Raw genomic sequence first — 26,876 nt, forward strand, 5'->3', positions numbered from 1 at the left:
TTTTCCAAACACCGTCTGTTACAACTTCTTGTATCAGATGGCACTGCCTACCTAGTGCATTTCTCCTCTGACTGTATAACCAGAAAATCAGTTCAGTGAAAGTAGATCCTGTTAGCATTACTGGTTTATCTGGTATGTTGGCCTGTTAAATACTGTTGATTACTTTATTACAGGTCAGATTTGATAACTGCCCTCAGCCGCCTCAGAAAACAGAGCTGATATTAAGTAATTATTTGTCAAAGGTTTCATTGCTGGGGCGTCTGGGTGGCTCAGTTGGTTAATCGTCCGACTTCGGCTCTGGTCATGATCTCATGGTTCGTGGGTTCGAGCCCTGCGTCGGGCTCTGTGCTGACAGCTAGCTCAGAGCCTGGAGCCTGCTTCAGATTCTGTGTCTCCCCTCTCTCTTTGACCCTCCCCTGCTCATGCTGTCTCTCTCTCTCAGAAATAAATAAAAACATTAAAAAAATTGCTTTTTAAGTTTCATTGCTATAGCAATGGAGAAACACTTTAAGAATCTGTAAGTCCATCTTTCTCGTTTGAAAGCAAGCATCTTTCTGCTTATACATAGGAGCTCAAAATATGTACACAGATCAATGGGGCACACTCACCACATTTACGCAGTATCTTCTTCAACTGCGCATTTGAGAAAGTATTTGCACTTACATTCAAAGGAGCCTCCTACACAGCATCCAGCTCCGCAGATGGTAATTGGTCCCTTCCATCTTACTTTGATTTTGTCCTACTAGCCTGTCTTCTATTTGGGCCAGCGCTAAAGTAATAGGAGTTTCTACAAAGAATACAATGTATTTCATAAAACTTTTCCGAAAGGACTTGACTAACAGTGCCAATTTTCCGCACAGATTACAAAGCCTTTTAATAATACCATATTATATCTCTTGAGTTATTTATACAAAATATTTCCACAGATGAAAGAAAAATCAATAAAATGCACAATCACAACATCACAGATAAGGTCTGGCATTGATTTATGAACCTAAGACAAAGTTTTGTTTCTTAAACTAATCTGACCTAGTAACATCACCATACTTTAAATGTATCTTATTGCTCTGAGGGGGAAAGAAAATATGCTGCAAAATCCAATATACACTGATAATTAGTTTCATCAAGCTAGTAAGAAACTGATTTTGATTACTATTTTTATTTTTTTAAATATTTTTATTTATTTCTAGGAGAGAGAAAGAGAGAGACAGCGTGAGCAGGGGAGGGTCAGAGAGAGAGGGAGATACAGACTCTGAAATAGGCTCCAGGCTCTGAGCTGGCAGTCAGCACAGAGCCCGACGCGGGGCTCGAACCCACGAACCGCGAGATCAAGACCTAAGCGAAAGTCGGACGCTTAACCGACTAAGCCACCCAGGCGCCCCTGATTTTGATTATTAGAATCAGGGACCATCTTCAAGAAATCAAACACTTCTTTTGACCATATTACAAATCTTTATGTCTTTGGATGGGGAGGAGGAGTGTCATTGCTAATCTTACTACTTGTGGATTCTAGTAATACTTAAACAAATCATATATCTGAATTTCCCCCTCAAATAAATAAAAGTGATCAGACCCAATCACTCCATAGGAAAAGCAGGACAATCAGGTGCTAAGAGAAAGCCTGACAACAGAATTTTCATCTGTATAATGAGGAGTCCACCAACAATAGAACTGTCTGCTGAAAATTTTCATCTCTTCGTCCAGTCTCCAAATTCCAAGCCCAAACCCAGTACTTTTTCACATTTTCTGTAAAGTGGATGGCCTTAATTAAAAAACTCTTGTTCGGGGCACCTGGGCGGCTCAGCGGGTTAAGCGTCCGACTTCAGCTTAGGTCATGATCTCGCAGTTTGTGGGTTCGAGCCCCATGTCAGCTCAGAGCCTGGAGCCCTCTTCGGATTCAGAGTCTCCATCTCTCTCTGCCCCTCCCCCACTCTTGCTCTGTATATCACTGTCTCTCAAAAATAAATGTTAAAAAAAAAAAGTCTTTTGTTCCCTGGTGCACTTAGTTTTGCAGAAGAAAAGGAGTTTCCTTATCAAGAATGAATCTAGCTTCTCCAACACAAAGACAACTATGTTCTCCATATCTCAACAAGTGTTAAGTGTCTTTTCTAACTTAAATAGCCATTCCCTTCAAGTGAAGGGTCATACTCTACTGGCTCTTCCTTCTGAGACCTTTATGTCCCACAGCTTACAAAAGTCTTCTGGGCAGTGCCCCAATTCGGTTCTGGATACTCACAGGGCACGCATTTTCTTCTATAAGATGGTTTATAACCTTTCCTGCTGTCTAGCCAACGCAGCTTTAAACTTTTCTATTCTTGTCCCGTTCTTTACATTCGGCTGCAAGTGGGAAGGTAAACTTTTCACACAACCATTCACAAGTCCCGACCTCCCGCCCCCATTTCCTTCCTCCTCATTCATGTGATAACGTTTTGATGGGAACACCTTACCTCACCTTTTGTCTCTGCTAGTCCATCTGCTTCCTTCCTGGGCTTCAAAGATAGGCCAGGGTCATTGAGACTTGGCCAGTGGGCATTTGGTAACCGGCAGAGCCACCTGCGCTTTCTGGAGTGTCCTTTCTCCCATCTACCACTTGAACACTCTTTCCTTAAAATATTTACCTCCTAAAAGTCCCAACTCACTTTGAAAGACGATGTACCTGCTACCCTATGGGCCCTTTGTCTGAGGCTTCCACACCTCACATCCTCATCCACGAAGCGTCCGTCCTCACACAGGTATGGTCTGTTCGGCACGAGGCAGGGGAGCCTAGGTTTCTACGTCCCGTAAAGGGATGGATCATGGCCGAGGTCCTTCCAGGAGCCAAAATTCTACAATTCTATGACCAAATCTGTAGGTCCTATTTTTGAGGTGGGAAGGACAAACTCCCGGGCGACCCCCGAAGTCGGTGACCGCGCTGGCAGTTAGAACTGTCCCCTCCCGCCCAGGCTATGAGTAGCTCCGCCTCCGACATCGGGCGCCGGGGCGCGGAGGAGGCCCGGTCGACGCCCGCTGACTGCCGCGCCATGCCCGCGCCCTCCTTCATCCTCACCCGTCGCTGAGGGCCCGCTCTCACCTGGCATGCTGGCATCGCCCGTCCCACGCTGTGCCGGAGACCATGGGTCCGGACCGGTCTCGACCACCACCCGCCGGCCAAGACGGAGGCTGGCGGAGACGCGCGGGCCCCGGAACCTAAAGCGCAGGCACCGGGAACGCACCGCCTGGTTTCTAAGGAACCGGGAGCTCTGGAAAGAGATGGGCGGGACGGCGGGAAGTCTGCGCATGCTCCTTGATGGGGGTGGGCCCGCGCTGGGACGGGCCTTGATCGAGGTCTGCGCATGCGCACATGCTCGCACTTTGGGGGCGGGGGTTATCTTAGCTGGAGGGCTTGGTCCTTTATTTCCGGCGGTGGCGGCGGCTGTGCTCGTGTGTTACTGTGTCTGCTTGTTTCGGGCCTCCGCCTGGCGTCAAAAACAACCAGGTTCTGGGAACTGTAGTGTGCCTTGGTTGTTCTGGAATGAAGGAAGGTCTGGTGTTGGACACAACGACCTGTCGTTGCAGAACGGTAGTTCTCTTGGACTCGCCGGACTTCTGGCCTCCTGACTCCTACTGATTATTCTGTTCTCTGGTGCCTGTCTGGCTTTCTCTTCCTTTGCGTGTTCTTTGGCTGTTCCTTAGATGTTAGTGGTCCTACAGGGACCCCAGCTCCTCTTGATCTCTTTACTGGAGCCTGTGTCCTCCCAAGTAAGTATCATTTTGTAACAAGACTTAAGTTCACCATATTCTCTGCCGGAGTAGTGAAACCTGTAAGCCTTACTGTAAAACAGGCTATGTTGGAAATGTGGGATCAGGAGTTATTTCTGCATGGGAAGACCCTCCCCTGCTTTTCTGACTCTTGTGGAGAGTCAGGATCCCCACTCAGCTGGTATTAGGAAGGTGTCCCAGCTCTGGTTCCAGAGTCACTTGTGATAATAGAACATGTCAGTTGAGCTGAGGCAGTTGTTCTCAGAACTGCTGACCAACCGGCTCCAACTGCTTTAGGAGATGACTTCCTGCCACTGCTGCCACCTTCTGAGCATGGAAGACTCCCAAAGTGATGAGAAATTGTAACCTCTAACCTCTCTCTTCTCATGGAGTTTTATCCCCTTAATCTTTTCCCCTGCATTCTGAACAGCCATGCAGAATCAAAATGTGCTTGTGTTTGACATTTCTGTGTTTCTGTCCCAAGATTCACCCTAGAACCGGGTTTCTCAACAGTTGCACTGTTGACATTTTGAGCCTGATAATTTTTTGTTGTTGGGAGCTGTCTATGCATTGTAGGATGTTTATAGCATCCCTGGCCTCTAGCCAGTAGATGCCAGTAGCACTCCAACCAAGCTGTGACTACCAAAAATATCTCCAGTCACTGCCAAGTGTTCCCTGGGGACCAAAATCACTCCCTGTAGAGAACCATTAGAAAGAAATCAATTCACTCTGGCTTTACGGAACCAGGACTTTTGTGCTTAATCTAACATTCCATTCTTCCCTGCACATTAACTTTTCCATAAGAGAGTTGTCGATTAATAGTCCTATAAAATAACCAAGTGAAGCACGCACATACTGTATCCCTCTCTGGCAAGCCTGCCCTATACATGCTAGAATCCTCTACCTCCATGGGGTAGGATTAATCGCATTTTAAGGGTAGGGAAACTCAAGCTGAGAAAGGTTAATTTTCAGAGTTACCCAGTTAGTAAACAGAACTAGGATTTGGAGCATGAGTGCTTTCCCCTCAAACTGACAGGAAGCTAATTCAATAACCCTCAGAAGCACTCGGAATACCCAGTGTTTGGGATAGTGTATTTGGAATCTATTAAAGTCTTACTCTGAGGACAGGAGGACCTGTAGCCACCTTTTGGAAGCTGAATTTGCTCCTTGTGTTAGATGAAAGCTGTCTGGGGGGAGAGAATTGAAGCCTAAGTGCCTATCCTCTTTGGGCTCTCGCAAACACCTGAAGTCCTGAAGGTTCCTGAGGGGGGACCAGGGGCCTGGCAACCGAAGAGGTGAGCTAAGAAGGGGCCAAACCTTCAGAACAGAGTGTGTGCCACACAAGGGGTGCCAACCTCAGGAGAACTCAAAACAGAGACCAGACACTCGTGACTGCTCATGGATGTGTATTTTAATAAAAATAATTCTGTCAAAATACAACAGGAGTTTTTTCATTTCTCAAGTACAATTTAATAGGATGTTTTGTGTTAGAATTCTCTCTAAACCCTCCCACAAGTTTCATGCTAATACCAAGTATCAACTCCCAAGGACAAAGGCAGAACCAGTGTGCACAATGTGGAGGACATCTGTTTCAGCTGTAGTTACTAATGGAGGAAAACCCTATGCAAAGAGGCGGCACCTGAGGCAGCCAGAGTCCGTGAACTGGCCACAGGTCCGGTGCATGGGACTGGCAGTCAAGTAGGGTTCTGCTGCCTGGCTGCCACACAGCGTGCATACCTGAGTTGTGAGCAACCAAAGGAACTTTCAGCGCTGACAGTTCTCTGCCTCATCTTCTTTGTGCTTGCTTAAGGGGTAGAAAGGTGCTGGGTGGCTGGGCAGTCCCCACTTCCCCATCTCTTAGTGTCCCTGCTCTGGCAGCCTACCCCCCAGCCACAGACCCATGTGGGTGAGGATCAGAGGTTCTGGCTTTCTTTGCATTGTCTGCCAGCATCCACTCTGGAAGGTAACATCTGGTGGCACAAGGGGGAAAGGTAAACAGGGAAGGCTGTTCCCCCAGGGCTGGATGGCCCAACAGAGCCAGGTCTTCTTCCTGTCCTGTCAGGTCAGGTCCAGCCCTTCACTGGGGCTCCTCCCAGGTGCCTTCCCCACTGTTGGCTCCCAGACAACAGGCTGGTAGGAGTAGGTGTGCATAAGGGGCTCCTCTGGCTGGCAGGCAGCCCTGGACTATCAGCAAGATAGTGGACTCAAGCAGCTTGGTTTTGATCCTCTCCATGGCTTGTGGGGCAAAGGCTTATGTCCCAAAGGTAAGCTGTCCAATTGGGACAGAGAACCCCTCTGGAGAGGAACAGAGTAAACAACTTGGACTCAGCTGAAACAGAGAGATAAGGCACAGAAAATGGGGAGGTGGCCATGGGAACTGAGCATGAGCCAGGTGGACACTCAACCCCAAGCAGCACATAGCTGTCCCGGGCCCTCTTGGGCCCTCTCTCAGCTGCTCCACAACTCAAGCCCAGGCACCCATCCCCATCCCTGACACACCCCTGAAGGTACCCGCTGCCCAGACACTGCTGGGGGTCTCACCAGCCTAAGCCTTTCACTCACCATTTAGCTTCAGGATTAAGCAGTGTTGTACAACCCATGGGGATGAGGTTAGTCCCAGCTTGCGACTAATTTGCTGTGTGACTTTGGCTAAGTCATTTAATCTCCAGGGCCTGTTTCCTTATTAAATGAGAGGAATGGTGGAGTAGATGTTCTCTGACCCCCATTCCAGCTAAAAAAGCCTCTGGTTTTAATTCTCAATCCTGCTCAGCTCTGATCATTTTAACACCTTGATGTTTCTAACCTCTGCATTTGGGAGCTAGCCATCCCCAGCCTCGCACAGGATCAGTTTTCCTTTATAGACATGACAACACCTCCCCAACAGCCCATGGTCTGTGGGGTGCCAGCCGAGGCCCTGGTGGGGACCAAGAAAAGCAGCAGCCTATAGGATCATGTCCCAAGGCAGAACTCGGGGAAAGCACAGGGCCAGGGCCCTCACCCCATCACCAGCAGGTGGTCCAACTGAATCACTTTTCCTGTCCAGCTGTGAGCGTGACAGGCAATGAATATCTCAGGCTGTACCAACCACATGTCTGCTAACAGAGAGCAGGGGTTTACCCAGCTCTTGCCCAGGCATGGACTGAAAGTTCATTTCTGTCCTTGCCCCTTTGCAAGGGCTACCTGTGCATTCCCTCTCACTATGAAGCAGGTAGGGAAAGCCCAGCCCCTCTTGGTGCTCCTCTGGGTAGGCCTCCTTCTTTTCTTCCTCCTGGGCAGTCAGTCCTCTCCACTGATGGCCTGCTCAAGTCCTAGCAGTCATCTCAGCCCTTCCTCTCCTGATTCCCTGATGGCAGTACTGGGACTGTTTCTGCCTCACCGGCTGTGAGGATCCGTCTGAAACGGCTGGTGGGACATTTGTAGAGCCCATGAGGTCCCTTCCTCTGGCCAACAAATACTCATAGTAGTCTTTTCTAAGAGTGGCTGGGGCCAAGCTGCAGGGAGCTGCCTGGCATAGCTGCAGTGAAGCCTGGCCTAGTAGGTCAAGAGTTCCATCCACTCCAGCAACTGGCGGCCCAAGTATCTGCCTCCACAAGGTCCTAGCTTCACAACAGAAAGCATTGATTCCATCAGAGCTGTGAAGAGATGGTGAAGATCCAGGCAGAAAGAAGGCAGTCCCTGTACTCAAGGGCCTCTGTCCTGGAATAGAGTCATCCTCCCCGCAGCCTGACACACAGCAGCTCTCGGGTCGAAGGCAGGTAGTTTCCAGGCAATCAATTTAGAGTAAATGAATTATTTGGCCATCTTAACAACAAGGGAAAACAGGATGCTGAATGGGGGAGAAAGGGAAGGGCAAAGTAGGCAGTGAGAGGCAGGGTAGAACGGTAGATAGCGTGCTGGCCAAGGACCCTCTACTCCCTTGCTTTGCTGTGTAGCCCTAGGCCAACCAACTCATCCCTTCTCTGAAGCCTCAGCCCTATAGTTCTCCACCCAGCCCAGCTCTCAGGGGCCTAGGGACCCACACCTCTCAGATGCTGCAAACCAGCTTAGCCTGACCTGCCCACTAAGTGGCCCCCAAAGCCTACTGGGCTTCAGGGAGCTGCAGCTGGGCCTGTGGCTCAACTAAAGGGAAGCCTGAAATAAACACATCACTTGGCTGAGGTGACAGAGATGATTCTTTTTTTAATGAGTTGGACTCAAATAAAAACATATGGTGTCTGGACAGCCTCACCCAAGAGGTGCTGGACCACTAACACTACGATAAATACTGTGTCTTTTTTTAATATATATATTTATATATATAATCTCATTTTTTTTTACTTATGAAAATANAACCAGCTCAGCACAAGCTCTCCAGAGATAAATACTGGTGGCTCAGTCAGGAGGAAAAAAACAAAAAGATTAAAAAAAAACCCCACCCCCTCCTCAAAACAAAATCCCCCCTTTCAAAGTAGAAGGCGCTACATGAGAGTAACCAGCCAATACTGTGTCAGAGGCCGCTGCACGTGAAGACAGAGACTGGGGGGGGGCATGGGAAGGAAGGAAGGAAGGAAAGGGAAGAAAGAAAAGAAAGAAAGAGAGAAAGAAAAGAAGAAAGGAAGAAAGAAAGAAAAGGGAGTGGGGAAGGCCAGGCAGGAGGAATGGACTCTGCCCATGGCTTCCAGGTCCCTGCGCCAGATGCCTATGGAGGGCAGGGCTGCTCCAGCCTTGGGGCCAAGGAAGGGCCAGGTGGGGCCAGCCAGCGTGGTCAGCTAGTGCAAGTAGTCGTCGACTCTGGCAAAGGAGCAAGATCCCAGGCCCGCTCGGGCCATGAGCCGTAGACATTCAGATGCCTGACCCAGGGCGAGCATCAGAGGGGGCTGCTTTGGCAGGTTCTGAGACTCTGTGGAGGAGAGACAGGCCTGGTAAATGCTCTGCCCAGGAACTGGGCTCAGGTCAAAGTTCCCTTGGAAGCACAAGGTGGGGGCAGTGGACAGAATCTCTTGGAACACGGTGTTCACATGTCTCTGTGTGAGTATGTCCCAGCCACCAGCCCATGGCCCTGCAGCCATGCCAGGAACCAGAGGACCTTAACTTTCTTTAGAGCAATGTGCTGGCCCAGGCCTATAGTCACAGGCCAGAGTCTATCATGATCTAGCCAGCCAACTCAACTGGGCAGAGAGAGGTCAGGATTTAGGTTCAGCCATGGAAGCCCAAGTCCTGTGAGCTACCAGAAAGTGCCTGGGCAGAGCACACTGCCCTAATTTGGACAAACACCAGTAATTCCTAGGGAGAAAGGGAGGAGCCACCCTAGGCACTCATGCGCCAGTTTCTGTTTTTGTTAGATCCACTCACCTAAAATGGCGCTGTTGAGGGCAGCACACACAGGTTCCCTCTGGATGGGGTCAAGCTGCTGGCCAACTGGGCAGCTCCAGGGATCTGAGTATGCCAGCAGGCTAAAGGCATCCTAAGGGACAGGACATTCTTGAGAGGACTGTGGCACACACCACACACAGACACACCTCCATAACTCCAGGGGCATACAGGGCCTTGCATGGTGCCCCATGAGGGCATGCCACACCCTGAGCATAGGGTGAGGAAGGACTGTGCCCTCTCCGGAGCCTAGAGAGAGTGGCATATAACCCCGAAGTCCTGCTTCCCATTACGGACGGACTTGACTAGAGCCTGCTGTCCTGTTGCTGCTGCCCCCACAGCCCTCCCAGAGTCACCCTGCCCCCTACCCCGCAATGGGGGCCTGCTTTGTATGAAGGTCTGGCTTGTTCTATACCTGCAGCATCTCTGTGTGGGCCAAATTCTTGCCATACTCCTGGCCCAGCTGCTCACTCAGTGCCTGCAACTCGCGACCAAACAGGATAATCCTTTCCGTGGCAGCCTGGTTGCCTCCACAGAGGTGCCGCCGAGGATGCCCATCATCTGCACCCAGAGCCCAGCAGAGAACAAATCAGAAAGAGTAAGGAGAGAAGAGGAGGACTGGGGTGGGGACCCCAAAAGAACATGGCAAGAAGGACCTTGGGAGGACTGCCAAAGGCAAGTTAGGGCTGGGAGGAACAGGTGGGCCATCCATAGCTAAGATGATTTTAGTGCACCAAGCACATGGTCTAGCGGTCTGGACTTAGAACCTTACCCTTTTCCCACCCTGTACAGATGCACAGGTGCTCACTAGAGTGCCCACCCTCACCAATTCCCTCTAGCCTCAGACACAGGGGCCCTGATCTTGGCAGCAGGCCGGGGGCTTTCCCGTTTCAAGCACCGTTCATGATCAGCTAAGGCAGCAGTGGATCAGGTCTGGTTAGAACTTCTCAGGCCGTCAAAGCCTGCCCTTCCCAATCCCCTCCCAGGGGCCAGAAGGCATCTGGACTGAGTCTTTACCACCCATGGGTCACTGTGCTGAGCCATTATTCTTACCCATGCTGGACTCATCTGTCTGCAGGTCCTCATGCTTGTAGGCACCATTGACAATGTGTGTGGATACACTCTCCAGCACACCATTGGGGTAATGCTCAGCTTCCATCTCCATCTCACTGTCACTGTGAAGAAGAGTTGAGGTGGGAGTTGGCCTGGGGGATATGGTTGGAACTACCTGGTTGGGCCTCCATTGATTTCCATTGAGTCAAACCCTGAGGCATGCCTGGGGGCTGCTGAAAGTCACCTGTAGTCTAGCCTAAAACCTCTGCTGCCCAACCTATCTGACCTCAAGCCCCATCCAGTAAAAGCTCCTTCAGTGTAGACCCTAGGGGTTCTGCCAGGCCTGGTCTCCTGGGAGGAGACCACATTCTCACCCTGGCAGTATCAGTGCCTCTGGAAAGAGTCAGGGCCAAGGAAAGTGGTAGCTGGATCATAGGTAGAACCAGAAGCTGGAGCCAATGACTAGTCTGGCAGGTCAGCAGCTACTTCTCCAGGCACAAAGTTAGGATGGAGGTGGGGGTGAAAGATTGGGGGTGGCACTTAAAGGAAGGCTGTAGTGAGCCCAACTGGCACAGAGCAGAAAGCAGGAGGAAGAGGCAAAGCAGGACAGGCACCTGGTCTCCTGGTTACTGGTGCTGCTGTGGGGCTGGGACTTGGTGGAATCTGTTGAGTTGGACTCGGAGTAATTGACGGAGGATGGGGATGAGGAGGACGAGGAGGATGAGGAGGAGGAGGAGGAGCTGGGTGCAGGGTATTTACTGTGGTTCTGTTTGCTCTTCGCGGATGCGACGCCATTGCTGCAGCTGGGACTGTCTGCTCCTGGAAACCAGAGGACAGTCAGAAGAAGAGGGGCAGTTTGCCATCAAATGGAGCTTCAGGAATAACCACAGTGGTTCCGTTTCCCTTCCCCCAAATCCAGCAGTGAGCCCTGAGCCCAGCCCAGGGAAGGGCATATGGGTGGCCTTTCTTCTCCACACCAGTTCTTCCCCGAGCCCTCTGGAGAGTGGCTGACCTGTGTTGTGCGTGTGGGAACTACTAGGGCCGTGTCGGGGGCTGAGGCTGGGGGAGCCAGGGTAGCTGTCCTGGGACTTGGGGCTTCGGGAGCTCAAGCTGCGGACCTCACTGTCAGTCCCATTCACCATCTCCACAAATTGTCGGCACCTGCAGAGGGAGCAGAGCGGCAATGCTCTGGGCTTGGTCTGGGCTGTATGTTCCGACCACCAGCTGAGAGGGGCTGGGCTATGGGGGAGCTGGTGGTGCCCAAAACTTACTTGAGCATGAAGAGCAGGTTAGGGTTATGCTCCAGCAGTCCTGGATAGAAGCGCTGTGTGGTCTCAATGGCCTCACCCACACGGCCCTCCAGCACCAGCTTCTGGATCTCTGCAGAGAGCAAAAGCATGACAGTGAGTGAGGGGCTGCAGAGCTCCTTCACAGCCACATGCAATACTACCAGCCCTGAGCATGGACTAGCCAACAGTCAGGTGGGCCAGCTCAGAGTAGCATGTCTGGTTGAGATGCTCACAGAAGATGCTGAAGAAAGAAACTGGCCTCCCAGCCCCAAAATAGACCCTGGTTTCTGTCGAGTGTCGGGAGTCTTCAAAGAATAACAGGGGAAAACAGGTGTGACTCAGTGCAGAGGCAGGAGAGCAAATTTGGAGGGCTGCTCCTGTGGAGGTCAATTCGCCAGGGACCTGGGCATGGGGAGGGGCTCTGGCTGTGGGAACATGATCTGGGGCTCGGCACCCAGGCAGCTTGGTGGCCCTAGGGGCTCCTCTTCAGATAGACTTCTCTCCTGTCAGGCCTCACAGCAGGGTAGCAATGGAAGCACAATGGTTTCTGGGTCAGGACTCAAGTCTTGGCAGTCTTCAGGGGCTGCAGCGTGCTCCCTGCTGGGAGAGGAGGTCATCCTCCTCACACTCTGGCATCTCTGACGTTGACACCTCTCAGGCCATCAGCATCTTGCTCTTGCTCTGGGGCCTGGTGCATCTTGCTGGGAGCGACTTCTGGGTCTGAGGCTCTCATTCGTAGATCCCAAGTCTGGGATCCCTTTCCGTCTGTCTGGCTGGGCGTAGCTTCTCTGGGAGACACAGACACATGCACATACACAGAGACGACAGGCTCAGAGAGACGCAAGCAGGCACACACAGACACACAGCCATACACACCCATTCTCCCTCACTCTCCTCTCCTCTTCCTATCTCCTTACTGGGCTCTGTTTCCTCTTTCCCAACACCCTCCTTCCACAAAAGAGCCCAACACACAGTATGCAGGCCAGTATGTACATTAGGAAAGTTTCCTTTGACTCCTTCCCTTGGTTGTCTGCAAAAGGCAGGACCAGAGGTGGGAGCAGAGAGAGGTGCCACCACAGCAGCCACTAAGAACCAGCCTTCACCCTGACTGACTACTTCAGTCCTTTCTCTGGCCAGGAACAGGCAGAACTACTAAAGCTGAGTAAATGGGAAAGGCAGGACAGAGGTCTGATAAGATGCAAACATACTCTTCCAGAAGACCAGGAACAGGAGGCTGAGTAGAGGCCAGGCTTTGGGGGAAGGAAATAGGCATGGAGGAGTAGGATCCAACCATGTCAGGCGCCAGCCTATGCTGGGCCCAGAGTGTGTAGTAGGGAGGCTGCACTGAGACATTCATTCTCATGCTGCTGGGCTGTCCTTCAAGACAGTGTTGTTTTGAAGGAGAGACAGAAGAACAGCCTGAGGCTGGGCTGGGGCTGGGCTGGGGTTGTGGACTAGTCTCCTGGTGGTAAGGACCAGAGCTGAATGGACTCCTGATAGGTTACCCAAGGCTGGCATGAGCCAGAGAGCAGAGTTAGGGACAGGTGAGGGAGGGAGGAAGAAAGGAAAGGAGAATCAACCTTACTTTGTCTGTTCTTTATGGATGCTTGTTCTTCCTGAATCGGGGTTTCAGTCATTCGGGCAAAAGCTGTGGCCGTGGCACAATACCCATGATGCACCAGGTAAGATGAGACCATGCTAGAAGAAAGGAAATGCTCAAGGTGACACTCTAGAACTGCATTTCTCACTGACCACCTGAAGGGACAAACTATCTCCCTGTCTGGACTTCCTTACAAACACCATGGAGGTGCAACCTCCAAAGAATAAGAATAAAGAGGCTGAAACAAAATGAAAACTTCCCCCAAAGCTCATGCATTCAGGCTGGAGAGGGGCTGGTCACCAACCTGTCCTGGTAGCTTGGAGGAGGGGCTGCAATTTCTCTGGAATATGCCGCCCACAAGTGGGCAAGTATGATAACAATAATACAAACACAGGCACATGCCACCTCCTTACAGAAGCAGCTGCCTCCTGTGAACTGCAGCAAGCCCAGAGCAGGCCGACAGGCTCTCGGAGGGCTTCCTGGAATGGCACATGGCCAAGCAGCCCAGGAGGTGCCCAGACAGAAATGCTGTGTGCCATGTGTGTACCTTCTATATAGACACAGACACTCTTCTGCAGGCCGCCCCGTGTGCCCATCATAAGCACTACAGCTCACCTGGTGAACCTAGCCCTCAGGAGTGCTGGCTTTAGCGGGTGGTGGGCAGCTAACCCGTGAGCCAAGTTACTCCACGATATGCCACAAGTCAAGGGCCCAAGAAGCCAAGATATAGGCATCAATGCAGCCAACAGGAACACTATCTTTGGGAAATGACCCAGAGAAGCCCAACACCCAGCAGCCATTTAATACCACCACGGCTGGCTGAGAGTGGCACATGTGCGTATATGCGCAGGCACACGCGTAGAATAGAAGGATGAGTCCTCACATCTGATGTGTACAAAAGTGAATACCTTGGTGTAAATATGTGTCTGATGTCCTTATTGTAACTGCCAAACACAAATGTGAAAGGCACAGAAGTTAACTTGTGTATCCCCTTGCGTTTTAAGGAGTAAATGAGATGATACATACAAAGTGCCCAGCACAAAGAAGTCAATGAAATAAACCTCCTACTGTGAAATTATGTATCCATAGTATTATAGTCTAAATAATAATTATAATAACTATATTATTATTATCATTATTATAATAAACACAAGGGCAAACATCTATGTTTGACAAAACATGGTTCAGATGAGTGGTCCACATGCACATCAGATGCCACTAACATATGTACAGTCCAGTGACTCAATATTCCTCTTCTTGAAAGGACACCAAGAAAATAATCTTAAATGTGAAAAACTCTTTACCTACAAAAAGGTTACCTATACAAGCAAAAGAAGAAAATAACCTGAACCACCAAGGAGCTCACCAAGCTCACTAAGGAGCTTGTGGTAAATCTGTTTCCAAGCTAATATAGCCATTAACAATGTTCATAAAATGAAGTTGTATGAAATCACAGGATACAACTTATATGTAGGTCTTGGCAAACGCTCCATGTGAACACACACTGGCACACAGATACACACATATAAACAAACACACTGTAAGCTGAGACTATCATTCCCTCACCCAAACAGCTGGAGCAGCTCCACCTCTCCCCTTGCCTGTCCCAGCAAGCCTGCATCAGGGACTGGCATATACTGGCTAGTCCTCCAAGGAAAGGCTTCTCAATAGTTCTGAGGGCTGAAAACAAGACAGTGCTGCTCTTCCTGAGAAGGGTCTGGCCACACAGCCCCTGTCTTAGCTCTCCCCTATGGCCTGCCTCAATATTAATCCATTAAGAAAAGAAGACTGCACAAAGAGCCCAGTGTGCAACCCAGCCCCACCTGAGGGACTCTGCTACCTGGGTGCCTCTGTGGGACAATAACCAGGGCTAGTGAAGCCAAGCCCTTCTCTGCCCACCCTTGGGAGCCAAGCTAATAAGCTAACCCACCTCCTGGCAGAGCAGATACTGGCTACTGCCCCACTCAGGCCTGCAGCTGGCAAGTAGAAGAGAGACCCCAAACCTCGCCTCCCTTGGGGTTCAGCAAGACTGGCTTCCAGGACAGTTTAGGAATTAATCATCCAAGAGCCAGACAGGCTGGCCTCAGGAGGATTCTCTTCCGGCTACCACTACCAGGAATGCATGGAACTTAGCTAGATGATGACCCTGAGAGGTGACCAGAGTCACAGCATGATGGATACTCCCTATGGTGGAAAAAAAATCCACAAATGAAGAGACCACAGGGCATCCTAGTACATCCTCTGCAAAATGACCTGGGGAAGGAAAACAGCTCTGCTGGTGATATTATATGGTAGAGCCTTCCAATCCAGTTGAGGGGGCAAAAGTTTAATGAGGAACAGATCTGGAGAAGTGAGTAGAAGCTGTCCATTCACTAAGAGGGAAGCAGGAGAGCAGCAGGCAGAGTCACCCTGGGAGTGCTTTCCAGAAGGAACAGCTACCCACTAGAGTTCATAGGGGTAGTTTGAAGCTGTACAGGGGCCTATAGGAGGAGAGTGAGGCCCCTGGGATGGGCCAGAGCTGGGTAAGGGCAGGAGTGGGGCACTCACTTCTGCAGCACCGCCTGCCACTCTCCAAGCCGGGCACTGATGGGGAAGCAATGGACAGTGCCTTGGACCTTGGCACGCCACTCCCGCATGTAGTCCTCAATGTCAAACAGGAAGGGCTGCTGCCCAAAGTTGGCGTCCACAATCTCCCCAGGTGTCTGCAGGCCTACGGTGGGGTAGAGGTTGGCCTGAGGAGGAGAATGAAATGTCAGTTGGGCCCTGACGGCAATGGGGCAGCAGGGCCTCGCCTTACCTCTGGTGCAGAGAGGGAAGGCGCTGGTTCCTGCAGGCCGCTACTCCAGCTTTGAGAGAATTGCAGTAAGTCTGGAGGAGGCAGGGCTAAGCCACATTCTGCCCACCTCCCTACCAGAGACACTATTCCCCAAAGCTTCAGGAGACAAAGCAAAAGAAAAGCAAGCCAGGCTCAAAGTAGACTCTCCTGCCCTGCATCAGAGGTTGTGGTGTCCCCAAAGCCTAAAGTCCCCCTTTGGGGCTCAGCCAGGACACATGGAGGTAGGCCAGGCTCCATGACCCTGAAGGTGTACCCATGAAGACCTGCTACATGGGTAGATAATCACTCTTTTCAGAATGATCTAGGACCAAAGATCCCTTTGCCACAAAAAAAAAAAAGGGGGTATATGACAGGGCAGGAAGGGATGGGGGAGACAGGAAAGGAAGACGGGGAGGAGGAGAGCATGGCAAAAAGGGGGTAGGTAGTTTGGACCCCAGATGTTGGCAAATGGTAAGGAGAGGCCACTGCCTTTCCTGTCAAAGGCACACTAAGAGGAGGATCTTCTGGCCACTGAGGTTTGGGCATGTCCTTCTGTGGGCATGGGGCTCCCTGTTTTTCATGTATAACCTGCCATGGCCAGCTTTTGCCAGATCACTCCCTCACTCTATGCTTCCTGTGGCTCCCCATTGCTAGTCAACAGTGTCTTGCCAGCCTCCTCCGCATTGTTACTGGGCCCCAGTCCTCTTTCCCACCCTCCATCTTCAGGCCATGTGTCTGTCATTCCTGAGGATCACATGTCTTAACTGAACACTGGGTTCAGCCTGGCACAAGCTCTGAATCCTAAGATCTCTAGCTTCCTTCCTCTCCCCTCCCAACCCCTATGCCACAGGCAAAGCCCACCCTCTTCAGCAAGTATTCCCTGACCATCAATGCCCTCAGGGACATGCCCCACCTTGAAGCAGCCATATACTTTTAGCACCTGATGACTGCCCACATTCATATCTGCTCCTTTCATGTCATGTCTCTACAGCTAGACCACTCCCTAGCCAGGGTCAGAATTCTCCAGTCTGTTCACTTTGCCTAAGACCACAGCCCCTCTCTGGGGCTTCCAAGTAAGGAGAGAAGGATTCTGATCTATAGATAAGAGTTTCTAACAGGATCTTGGGAGCTGCTCTGGGCTTCAGAAGGCCTCTCAGATCACAAGGGCATTCCTAGGGCATCCCAGGGGTGCTCAGGATCCCAAGGCCACCACTGGAGTCAGCAAACCTTTCCTCTTTCCAGAACCCAGCCAGGGTACACAGAGCCAGTCCAGGCTCCCAGCAGTCTGGGTGGAGGCCTTTCATGTGACGAGGCGGGTGATGACTCATAATAACGAAGGACTAGGGTGCAAGAGATGAGGATGAGCCCTGAACTCAGCCAACAAGAAACCTCACCCTTTTCTAAGAAGAGAAAATCCAACAAAGCTTACTCTCTGGCTTGGGCAAACCCTGTGCAATAACAGGCCTAGTCCCTAGGATAGTGGCCTTCCTCAGGGATCTCTGATGAGTAGGCATTGGGTCTGGGCTCCGTAACAGTTCAGGAACAATTCTCTATATACCCCAGTTCACAGGCTGTAAGCCATACAGAACTGGCCCAGACTAGCTAAACCATGGAGCTATCCTCATCTCCACCCATGCCATCCCCCCAGCTCCCTTTGGAAATGCCACACATCACTGTCACCTGCTATAAGTCATGGAGGAAGACCAGGCCTTGTTGCTGGAGAGAGAGAAAAGCCAAGAGGTATCCCTACTGGTACTCTCAAGCTGACAGCACAGCATACATCCCTGTTTGGGGAAGGGGCAGACTCCACACCCTACACCTGCAGGCTCCACCGTACGCCATCCCAGTCAGCCCCCAAGAGCCCAGAGGGAGAAGACTCAATAATAGTACTTACCGGGAGGTCTGTGAAGGCTATACCTGCGAAGGGAAAGAACAGAAATCAGGCTGCTTGGTCTCCTACCACTCTGTGGGACCACAGAGGGTCCATTCATAATGGCTGGAGAGGGGCTGGTCACCACATCTACCTATGTGGGAGGCCAAGCATGTGCTAAAGCCTGGCAGGTTTAGACCTTGGCTTTCCATTTGCTGGGCCTGGCTGGGAGTAAAGTCAAATACTTGAATATTCATACATAGTTCTTCCACCCTCTCAGGGAAAGCCTACTAGGAAGGACTAAACTCAAATGATCTACCCTGCGGCCTCTTCAGGTCTGATCCTTCTTTTGATCCAACATGTATTTATGGAGACTGTATATGCCAAGCCCTTTTCCATCCACCACCTCATCTGATCTGCATACTACCTCTGGGGAGCAGGCTTTCTTATCCCCATTTTACAAATGAGGAAAGTAAGCCTCAGAGGTTAAAAGATTTCCCAACAGTCATAAAACTAGCTGAAGTGTTGGGCCTGGACTCATTCCTGGTTTAATGCTCTAACACCCTCTCGAAGCTGACAGAGACGGCTCTGAGTGAAGACAAGGATGATGACAGCTGCTCCTCTCCAGCCCACACCCAGCCAGAGTCTCCAGAGGTTTCAAGTTGACAAATGACCTGGGTACCCTCTAAACCCTTCTGCAAAGAGACAGGGCTGTTTCCAGGTACCTCAGCCTTGAGTTGGAAGTGAGAATAGAGGAAAGTGGGATCCCAAATAAACGAGCAGGACAGGCACTTCAGAATATCTACCACTCATGTTCTTTAGAATCAGAAATGACTCACGGCCAAAGGAGGTTCTTCCAAGGACCCACAGCCTTCCCATTTTTAGAAAATTTCTCATGTCTTCTAGAAGCTCCTGAAGAAGTTTGGGCTGAGAAGTTTCCAAACCACTCCTTAGATGTCCCAGTCTGCCCCCCTAACTCCTACCCATAAGAGAAACTGAAACCCAACAAGACAGAAGAACAGGTGAGGGTATGACAGTAAGTCTCCTAGTAAACTTGGGGCCAGAATCCTGACAGCCAACCAGCGTATACCATGCGCTTCCTCTGTGCTGGGCCCTGGGCTCAGTGTCCCACAAGGAACCATTTAATCCTCAGAACAACCTTGGAAGGTGTATACCATCTCTAACACTAGTTTAGAGATTAAAAAACCAATATGCAGAGAAACTGTTTACATTCTTTGCCAGGTTATTATTCTACTTACCGAGGGAAGCTCATAAACCCCATTATCCACCTGCCTGAGGCCACTTCTCAGGCCCACATGCAGAGTGGCAGTCACAGCTGGCAGAATGAAATCTGTAAGCCCCTCTGCACCCATGAGAAGACCTCATGTCCACTCTCCAGGTCTGCACAGGAGCTGCCTTTGTGGATCTCAGTGTGGCCAGGCTGCTGCTGCTGCTATGAACTGCATGCTCAGTTCATGGAGAAGGCCCACAGACTCGGGAAGAAGGAGGTCCAGGCTCCATCAGTTATCTGCAGTGTGGCCCTGACCATTTACCCGATCTTTCTGAGCCCACCTGAAAAAAGGAGGGAACACTAATCCTGACACTTCAAGAAAGAAAGGAGAAACTGAGATACTTTGTGAAAGCTGCTTCAAAAACTATGAGATCATGGTACAAGCTGGCTGCAGTTGTGCCACAGGGTAAGGTAATTGCCACACTTATAGGCAGGGGATGACCAACCCTGGCCTGCCCAGATCTACTCAGGAAGGACAAGGCCTTGAGGTGCTTCCAGGAGTATGAGGAAAGAGGCCACTCCACCCCCTATTGCACTGGACAAGGGCAACCCTGCTCCCCCAGCCCTGCAGGTCTCTGGGAGCCTCTGCAAGGCCAATGTGGTGGCAAGAACTGGGAAAAAGGTCAGGCAAAGATCCAGGATGCAAACAGAACATTCAAACTTGCTGATAAAGAAGTGTTCTGAGCCAAAGAGACATAGGTCAGGGGTCAATGGGGCTGAGGGTATAAAGCCTATAAGCACACAGAGCTGTATAAAAATAATTCCACAGTGCATGGACCACTTGTAGGTGAGATATCAGTTTCCCGTCTCCATTCATTTGCTCATTCATCCTTCCAATGAAGTATTTGCTGAGACCTTCCAGGAGTCAGGCCTTCCAAGTGCTACTGGCTCCACGCAACTAATAATTACACAGCCAACTGACCATTGACACAAAGGGCAAGTGCTATGACAGAGGAACAATGGAGCAAAGCAAAGGAGAGGGGAGGCCAGAGGCAGGAAACATAATTCTGCTTCTCTAAAGGGGAAAGGGTTAAGGTTCTGAGGTTAGAGAGCAGTGAGTGACTCCAGGTAAGATTCTGAAGCACAATATTGATAAACTGGCTCATGGAAAGGAAACAAGGTCCTTCTAAGGTCCTTAGAAAATTCACCAAGTTGGGAAAACTGGATGGCAACACACAGAAGAATGAACCTGGACCACTCTCTCATACCACAGACAAAAATAAATTCAAAATGGATGAAAGACCTAAATGTGAGACAGGAAATCATTAAAATCCTAGAGGAAAACGCAGAAACCTCTTTGACCTTGGTCTGGGCAACTTCTTCTTAGACATGTCACCTAAGGCAAGGGAAACAAAAGCAAAGATGGACTACTGGAGCTTAATCAAGATAAAAAGCTTCTGGGGCATCCAAGTGGCTCAGCTGGTTGAGCGTACTACAATTGATTTCAGCTCAGGTCCTGGTCCCGAGGTCATGGGATTGAGCCCCACATAGTGGGGAGCCTGATTAAGATTCCGCACTCCCCTCTCTTCCCTCTCCCTCTGCCCCTCCTTGTTCACACATGTGTGCACACACTTTCTCTCTAAAAAAATAAAATAAAAAGCTTCTGCACAGCAAAGGAAACAGTCCACAAAACTAAAAGGCAGCCTACAAAATGGGAGAAGATATCTGCAGACAACATATTCAATAAAGGTTTAGTAGCCAAAATCTATAAAGAACTTATCAAACTGAAAACCCAAAACACAACCCACGGGTAAATGGGTGGCTCAGTGAGTTAAGCATCTGACTTCAGCTTGGTCTCATGGTTCGTGAGTTTGAGCCTTGCGTCAGACTCTGTGCTGACAGGCACAGCAGGCTTTGGATCCTCTGTCTCCCTCTCTCTCTGCCTCTCTCACTCTCTCTCAAAAATAAATAAACATTAAAAAAAATTAACTCAGTTAAGAAATGGGCAGAAGACATGGCTAACAGACACATGAAAAGATGCTCAACATCACTTATCATCAGGGAAATACAAATCAAACCATGATGAGACCTCACACCTGTCAGAACAGCTAAAATTAACAACACAAGAACCAACAGGTATTGGTGAAGATGTGGAGAAAGAGGGACCCTCTTTTTTATTATTTTTTAAAATGTTTATTTATTTTTAAGAGAGAGAGCAGAGAAGGGGCAGAAGGAAGGGGAGACAAAGAATCCAAAACAGACTCCAAGTTCTGATCTGTCAGCACAGATCCCAATGCGGGGCTAGAATTCACAAGCTGTGAGATCATTACCTGAGCTGAAGTTGGGGCACTTACCTGACTGAGCCACCCAGGCACCTCCTTTTTTCTTATTATGATCTTAGAGAGAGACAGAGAAAGAGAGTGAGTGCAAGAGAGCAGGAGGGAGGGGGAGAGAGAGAGAGAGAGAGAGAGAGAGAGAGAGAGAGGAGAGGAGAGGGAGAGAGAATTCCAAGCAGGCTCTGCACTGTTAGTACGGAGCCCGATGCAGGGCTCGAACCCACGAACCACGAGTTCATGACCTGAGCCAAAGCTGGACACTCAACCAACTGAGACTCGGGCATCCTACAATACGAGAAACAATAAGTGTTGCCAAGGATGTAGAGAAAGAACCCTTTTGCACTGCTGGTGGGAACGCAAACTGGTGCAGCTGCTCTGGAGAACAGTATGGAAGTTCCTTAGAAAACTAAAAATAGAACTATCCTACAAGCTACCAATTGTACTATTAAGTATTTACCCAAATGATACAAAAATATAGTCAAAGGGGTACATGCATCCCTATGTTTACAGCAGCAGTATCAACAATAGTCAAACTATGGAGAAAGCCCAAATATCCACTGACTGATTGGATAAAGAAATTGTGGTATAGGGGCACCTGGGTGGCTCAGTCTGTTAAGCATCCGACTTCAGCTCAGGTCATGATCTCACAGTTCGTGGGTTCGAGCCCCGCATCTGGCTTTGTGCTGACAGCTCAGAGCCTGGAGCCTGCTTCGGTTTCTGTGTCTCCCTCTCTCTCTGACCCTCCCCTGCTCATGCTGCCCCTCTATCTCTTCCAGAAATAACGAAAACATTAAAAAAAAAAAAAAAAAAAGGTGTGGTATATATATAATGGACTATTACTCAACCATCAAAAAAAGAAAGAAATCTTATCATTTGCAACAACATGGATGGAGCTAGAATGTACTATGCTAAGTAAAATAAATAAGTCAGAAAAAAATAAATTAAAAATAAATTAAAAAAAGAAATAAGTCAGAGAAAGACAAATACCACAGGATTTCACTCATATATGGAATTTAAGAAACAAAACAGATGAGGGGCGCCTGGGTGGCTCAGTCGGTTGAGCGGCCGGCTTCGGCTCAGGTCATGATCTCGCAGTTCGTGGGTCTGAGCCCCTTGTCTGGCTCTGTGCTGGCAGCTGGCTCAGAGCCTGGAGCCTGCTTCGGAGTCTGTGTCTCCCTCTCTCTCTGACCCTCCCGTGCTCATGCTGTCTCTCTCTCTCTCTCTCAAAGATAGATAGAGCATGGAAAAAGAAAGAAAAAAAAAGAAAGAAACAAAACAGATGAACACATGGGAAGTGGGGAGAAGAAGAGAGAGGGAAACAAACCAAAAGACTCTTAACAATAGAGAACAAACTGATGGTTGATGGAGGGAGGTGGGTGGGGGATGGGCTAGATGGGTGATAGGTATTAGGAGGGTACTTGTTGTGATGACCACTGGGTGTTATATGTGAGTAATGAATCACACTGAGTTTTATTCCTGAAACCAATATTGCACTGTACATTAACTAAAATTAAAAAAAAAAAAAAGATTCACCAAGTAGTCTATTACTCCAAGTTTACTGCCTTTCTATTACATTTTGTGATCTAGAAAATGCAGGGGACAGGCCATATACATTTTTTATTTTTTATTTTTATTTTTTTAATAGTTTATTGTCAAGTTAGTTTCCATATAACACCCAGTGCTCATCCCCACAAGTGCCCTCCTCCATNAGGCCATATACATTTTTAAATAAAGTCTCTAATATCTTCATGAACAAGACAGAAAACACAAGTTTCAAACTAACATAGTGAAGTGGTTCTTAATATACCCTGAAGGGTTCAAATCTCAGCCTGTCCTCTTCCAATATTTTTTTTATCAAGGCCTTAATGAAAACATACATAAACATGTTTATCAAATTTTAGGTTAATACAATGCTGACAAGGCTATCAGATATTTGAGAAAGAAAACAAAGATCACAGATGATCTTAACAGGATGGAAAAATAGGTGATATACTCCTAAATGAAGTTTAAATATGAGGAAAGTGAGGTCTTGCAGGAGGTCTATAAAAAACCTGAAATAGGGAGATAAGAGTTTAAAAAGACTGAGAGAGGGTTTGTGCTGACATTAAGGTGGCTGAGAGCTCCTCATGGAACTAGGGACCTGACTAACAAAGAGCTCAGGGGCTTGACTCCTGAGAAGGGAGCTGAAGGTGCAGAGAGGACAGCGGGGTATGTCCCAAACTTTGTATCCGTGGCAGGTGCCATGCTCCAAGCAGTGTGGACAACCTGGAGGAATGTGATGAGGGCAGGGATCCAGAGCAGAGAGGAAGAACTGAGATCGGGACAGGTGCAGGGGGGTCTGAGTAAAGAGGGAGAACCCACAACAGAGGCCCCCAGGACTCAGACAGCAGAAAGACAGCCAGGAAATAGTTGTAGTCAGAGAGCAGAGTAGGGAGCAAGGAGACATCTGAGACCTTGCCCTGAAATACTACCTCACCAGCTGGATGCCAGCAATTACAGCTAGGTGGCTATGGATTTCAGAGGACGGTTTCTCTGGAAATGCACCTGGGTCACCTCTACAGTGTCTGTGCTATACTCATGGCTGCCCATTTGGCATCTGACTGTCTTGTTGAGGAATGCTGACTCCTGGACACTCAGCCCCAGCCTCCAGAAAACCTGATTCCCATTCAGGTTCCCTAATTCAGCCAAGGCTCATCTCATGGGGAACCCACACAGAAGTCATCTCTGTGGGGACTGACAGCCATCTTTTTATTGCCCTTCAGGCCTGGGGATGCAGGTCTCCTAGAAGTTAGGCTTCCAAGTAAAATGTCAAATTCTCTTTTTAGACAAGGCTTGTGGCCAGTGTGGCTGGTATGATTTTGCCAGATCAGACCTCTGCAAACTCCAAGCAGGCCCAGCAGTTGGGCACTACTTCAGGGCCACTGTGGCTCCTCTTACTCAAGGATCAAATACCAGTCAGCCTCAGTAGGGCAAGGCATCACAGTAGCCAATGTCCCTCTATCTATTAGACTTCTATATCCTTCTATATCTAATAGACTTCTATTCTAAATCTCTTAACATGTACAGGCTTGCTCTTCCAAGAGATCTTCCAGGGCCCCCCTGGAGGCTGGCTGCTGCTCCTCCTGGGTCCTGATCCTGTTCGAAAGCATCACCATCCAGCCACTTTCCCATCCTCCTTTCTCACTAGTGCACCCATCTATCCCTAAACCCCGCTGGGTCACCCTGGCCTTCATGAGGTTCGCTCCCCATGCCCTGCACTCATCACCACTGCCTTGCTTCAGGCTACCTGCCTCTTCCCTAGGCCCTCACTCCTGTCAGTCTATCTTCTGCAGTTATACCAAAGGATCTTTTTAAATATAACTCTGTGCAGGCTGCTATCTGTTAACCAGTGAAAAGGCCAGAAGAGACCCTGCTCCACCTGACTCCAGCCTGTCTGTTTACCTCCTGTACTGGAGCAGACCTCTTATTGCTCCATAGCAACCAGCATCTTGCATGTCGAAAGGGCTATGCAAAGTCAGAGCCCAGGCCACACACAGGCAAACCACGACCACTGTCAGGTATGTCCTCGGGCCCCTCAAACTTCTTACGAATGTCAGACCCTGCTCCAATAAGTGTCACATAGGCCAAAAGCATGACCATGACATTGCTGCTTTCTCAGCACTAACCTTGGGCTTGATAAATGCTGCTAAATAGGTGGATTAACCAAGGAAGCACCACTGCTACCTTCCCAGGGCTCCAGTGCCTAGAAATGGCTGCAGTTCCCCAGAGCTCAGCAGAGGATCAGTGACATTGCTTTGGCTTTAAAGCCTCCCCTTGGGCCTCTCACCAACAAAAGTGGCTCTACAGGGCAGATGCTCTAAGGTCTCCTAGGCACCCACCAAGACTGTGGCCATTCTTGGTGTAGAAGCAGGTGCTGTTGATCAGGTTGACACAGCAGCCAATCACGTCTCCTGTGGTGAATGTGGGACCGTAGGGCTGGCCAGTCCCAGAAGAGCAGAACGAATGCCCATCATCGCCGTGGTAACCATAGGAATGTTTATCCCAACCTGTTGGGGAAGAGAATAGCAACAGCTGAGTGGAGGTACCTGAGACAGCCACAGATGCCTGCCTGGGTCTGAGTCCCTCTCCCCATCCTGCCACCACCTCAATAAGTACTCTGGGCCTCTCAGGGCTGGCTGTGGACAGGGTCTGGGTATGCCAAAGGAGCAGTGACTCCAGCAGGTCACTACCCCTGAGTTGCTGAAGCAGTCATGGGGCCAAAGCTGTGGTTAACAAGAATGAAAACCATGACTGACCTGCAAAGGCCTTACCAGAAGGCCATGCATGCGACAAGGAAGCAGTCAGAGAAAGCCTCATGATGGAGAGGGGGCTTCAACTGACCTTTGAGAGTTTTTTGGTTTTTTTAATGTTCATACCCAGTGCAATGTTCAGACCCCAACATAGGGCTTGAACTCACAACCCTGATATCAAGATCTGAGCTGAGATTGGGTGCCTGGGTGGCTCATTCAGTTAAGTGTCCAACTCCTGACTTCGGCTGAGGTCGTGATCTCATGGTTCGTGAGTTTGAGTCCCACATCAGGCTCTGGGCTGACAGAGCAGAGCCTGCTTGGGATTCTGTCTCCCCCTCTCTCTCTGCCACTCCCCCACTTGCCCTCTATCTCTCTCTCAAATATAAGTAAATAAACATTTTTTAAAAATTAGAAGAAAAAAAGATCTGAGCTGAGATCAGGAGTCAGACACTTAACCAACTGAGCCACCCAGGCACCCATGATGTATATGCTTTAGATGGGTGGTTTTTATGGCATATGAATCTTATCTCAATAAAACTATTAAGCACACACACATATATGTATTTGACTTTTTATATATTCACCTGGTGTCCTGAAACCTTGTTAAACTCACCAATTAGTCCTGGTAGCTTTTATGAAGATTCTTTAGGATTTCTAAATAAACTGTCTGAGAATAAAGGCAGTTGTATTCTTTCTTTCTACTCTGCATGCCTTTTATTTCGTTTTTCTGCCTTACTGCACAGACTAGGGTCTCCTATACAATGCTGAGTAGAAATAGAACAAAAGTGACACCTCTGAAGTGCACCACACTTTTGTACAGGGAAAAGAATGAAAAAGGTCATTCTGGGAAGGAGAAGTACAGTAAAATCATGAGTACATGTGGGACCAGAGGGTGTGAGTTGCAGAGGGGCCTGCCTGCTGCTTGGCTAAGGAACAGGAGTAGAGTTCGCAGGGTAGGTAAGCCTGACTGGCTGGCAAGCAGGTCTACTCCCCAAAGTAGCTCCTCCAAATAGCTTTCCTAGCCTCTGCTGCCTCCTTGGGGTCTGAGCAGCATGCCCATATGATCATTTTTCANGTTTAGGGTGGTATGGACGTAGACAGGGCAGCTCTCTCCAGAGGGGCAGAGTGCTTGAGGATCTGAGTAGCTCACAAAGAAAGGCAGGGTTCAAACATTCTCAGAGTGTGTAAGTATGTGTGAGGTGGGGAAAGGGAGGTAGGGAGAGGGCAATGGGTGGGGGTGGGGGTATGGGCAGGCTGTAAGCAAAGGTATGTGGGTGAAAACAGATGGATGACAGGGCCAGTGGTT

The 26,876-nt window shown here is 49.5% G+C and overlaps 2 protein-coding genes across 2 annotated transcripts in view; both read right to left on the reverse strand.

Moving 5' to 3' along the window:
- Positions 1-3,230, reverse strand: part of GFOD2 (Gfo/Idh/MocA-like oxidoreductase domain containing 2) — a 46,056-nt gene extending 42,826 nt beyond the window's left edge. Inside the window, exon 1 of the mRNA XM_077755611.1 lies at positions 3,071-3,230. The gene's annotated coding sequence lies outside the window, so the exon portion shown is untranslated. The remainder of the gene's footprint in view (positions 1-3,070) is intronic.
- A 4,843-nt stretch (positions 3,231-8,073) lies between these two features.
- Positions 8,074-26,876, reverse strand: part of RANBP10 (RAN binding protein 10) — a 56,029-nt gene continuing 37,226 nt past the window's right edge. Inside the window, exons 4-14 of the mRNA XM_077755612.1 lie at positions 25,160-25,327; positions 17,739-17,761; positions 15,577-15,761; positions 13,015-13,127; positions 11,412-11,520; positions 11,153-11,301; positions 10,755-10,959; positions 10,141-10,262; positions 9,503-9,648; positions 9,070-9,181; positions 8,074-8,617 (exon numbers count right to left, since the gene is read on the reverse strand). Coding sequence (XP_077611738.1) covers positions 8,487-8,617; positions 9,070-9,181; positions 9,503-9,648; positions 10,141-10,262; positions 10,755-10,959; positions 11,153-11,301; positions 11,412-11,520; positions 13,015-13,127; positions 15,577-15,761; positions 17,739-17,761; positions 25,160-25,327 — 1,463 coding nt within the window. The 3' untranslated portion in view covers positions 8,074-8,486. The remainder of the gene's footprint in view (positions 8,618-9,069; positions 9,182-9,502; positions 9,649-10,140; positions 10,263-10,754; positions 10,960-11,152; positions 11,302-11,411; positions 11,521-13,014; positions 13,128-15,576; positions 15,762-17,738; positions 17,762-25,159; positions 25,328-26,876) is intronic.

This window comes from Crocuta crocuta, unplaced genomic scaffold, assembly GCF_008692635.1.
Source record: "Crocuta crocuta isolate KB4526 unplaced genomic scaffold, BGI_CrCroc_1.0 scaffold152, whole genome shotgun sequence".
Lineage (NCBI taxonomy): Eukaryota > Metazoa > Chordata > Mammalia > Carnivora > Hyaenidae > Crocuta > Crocuta crocuta.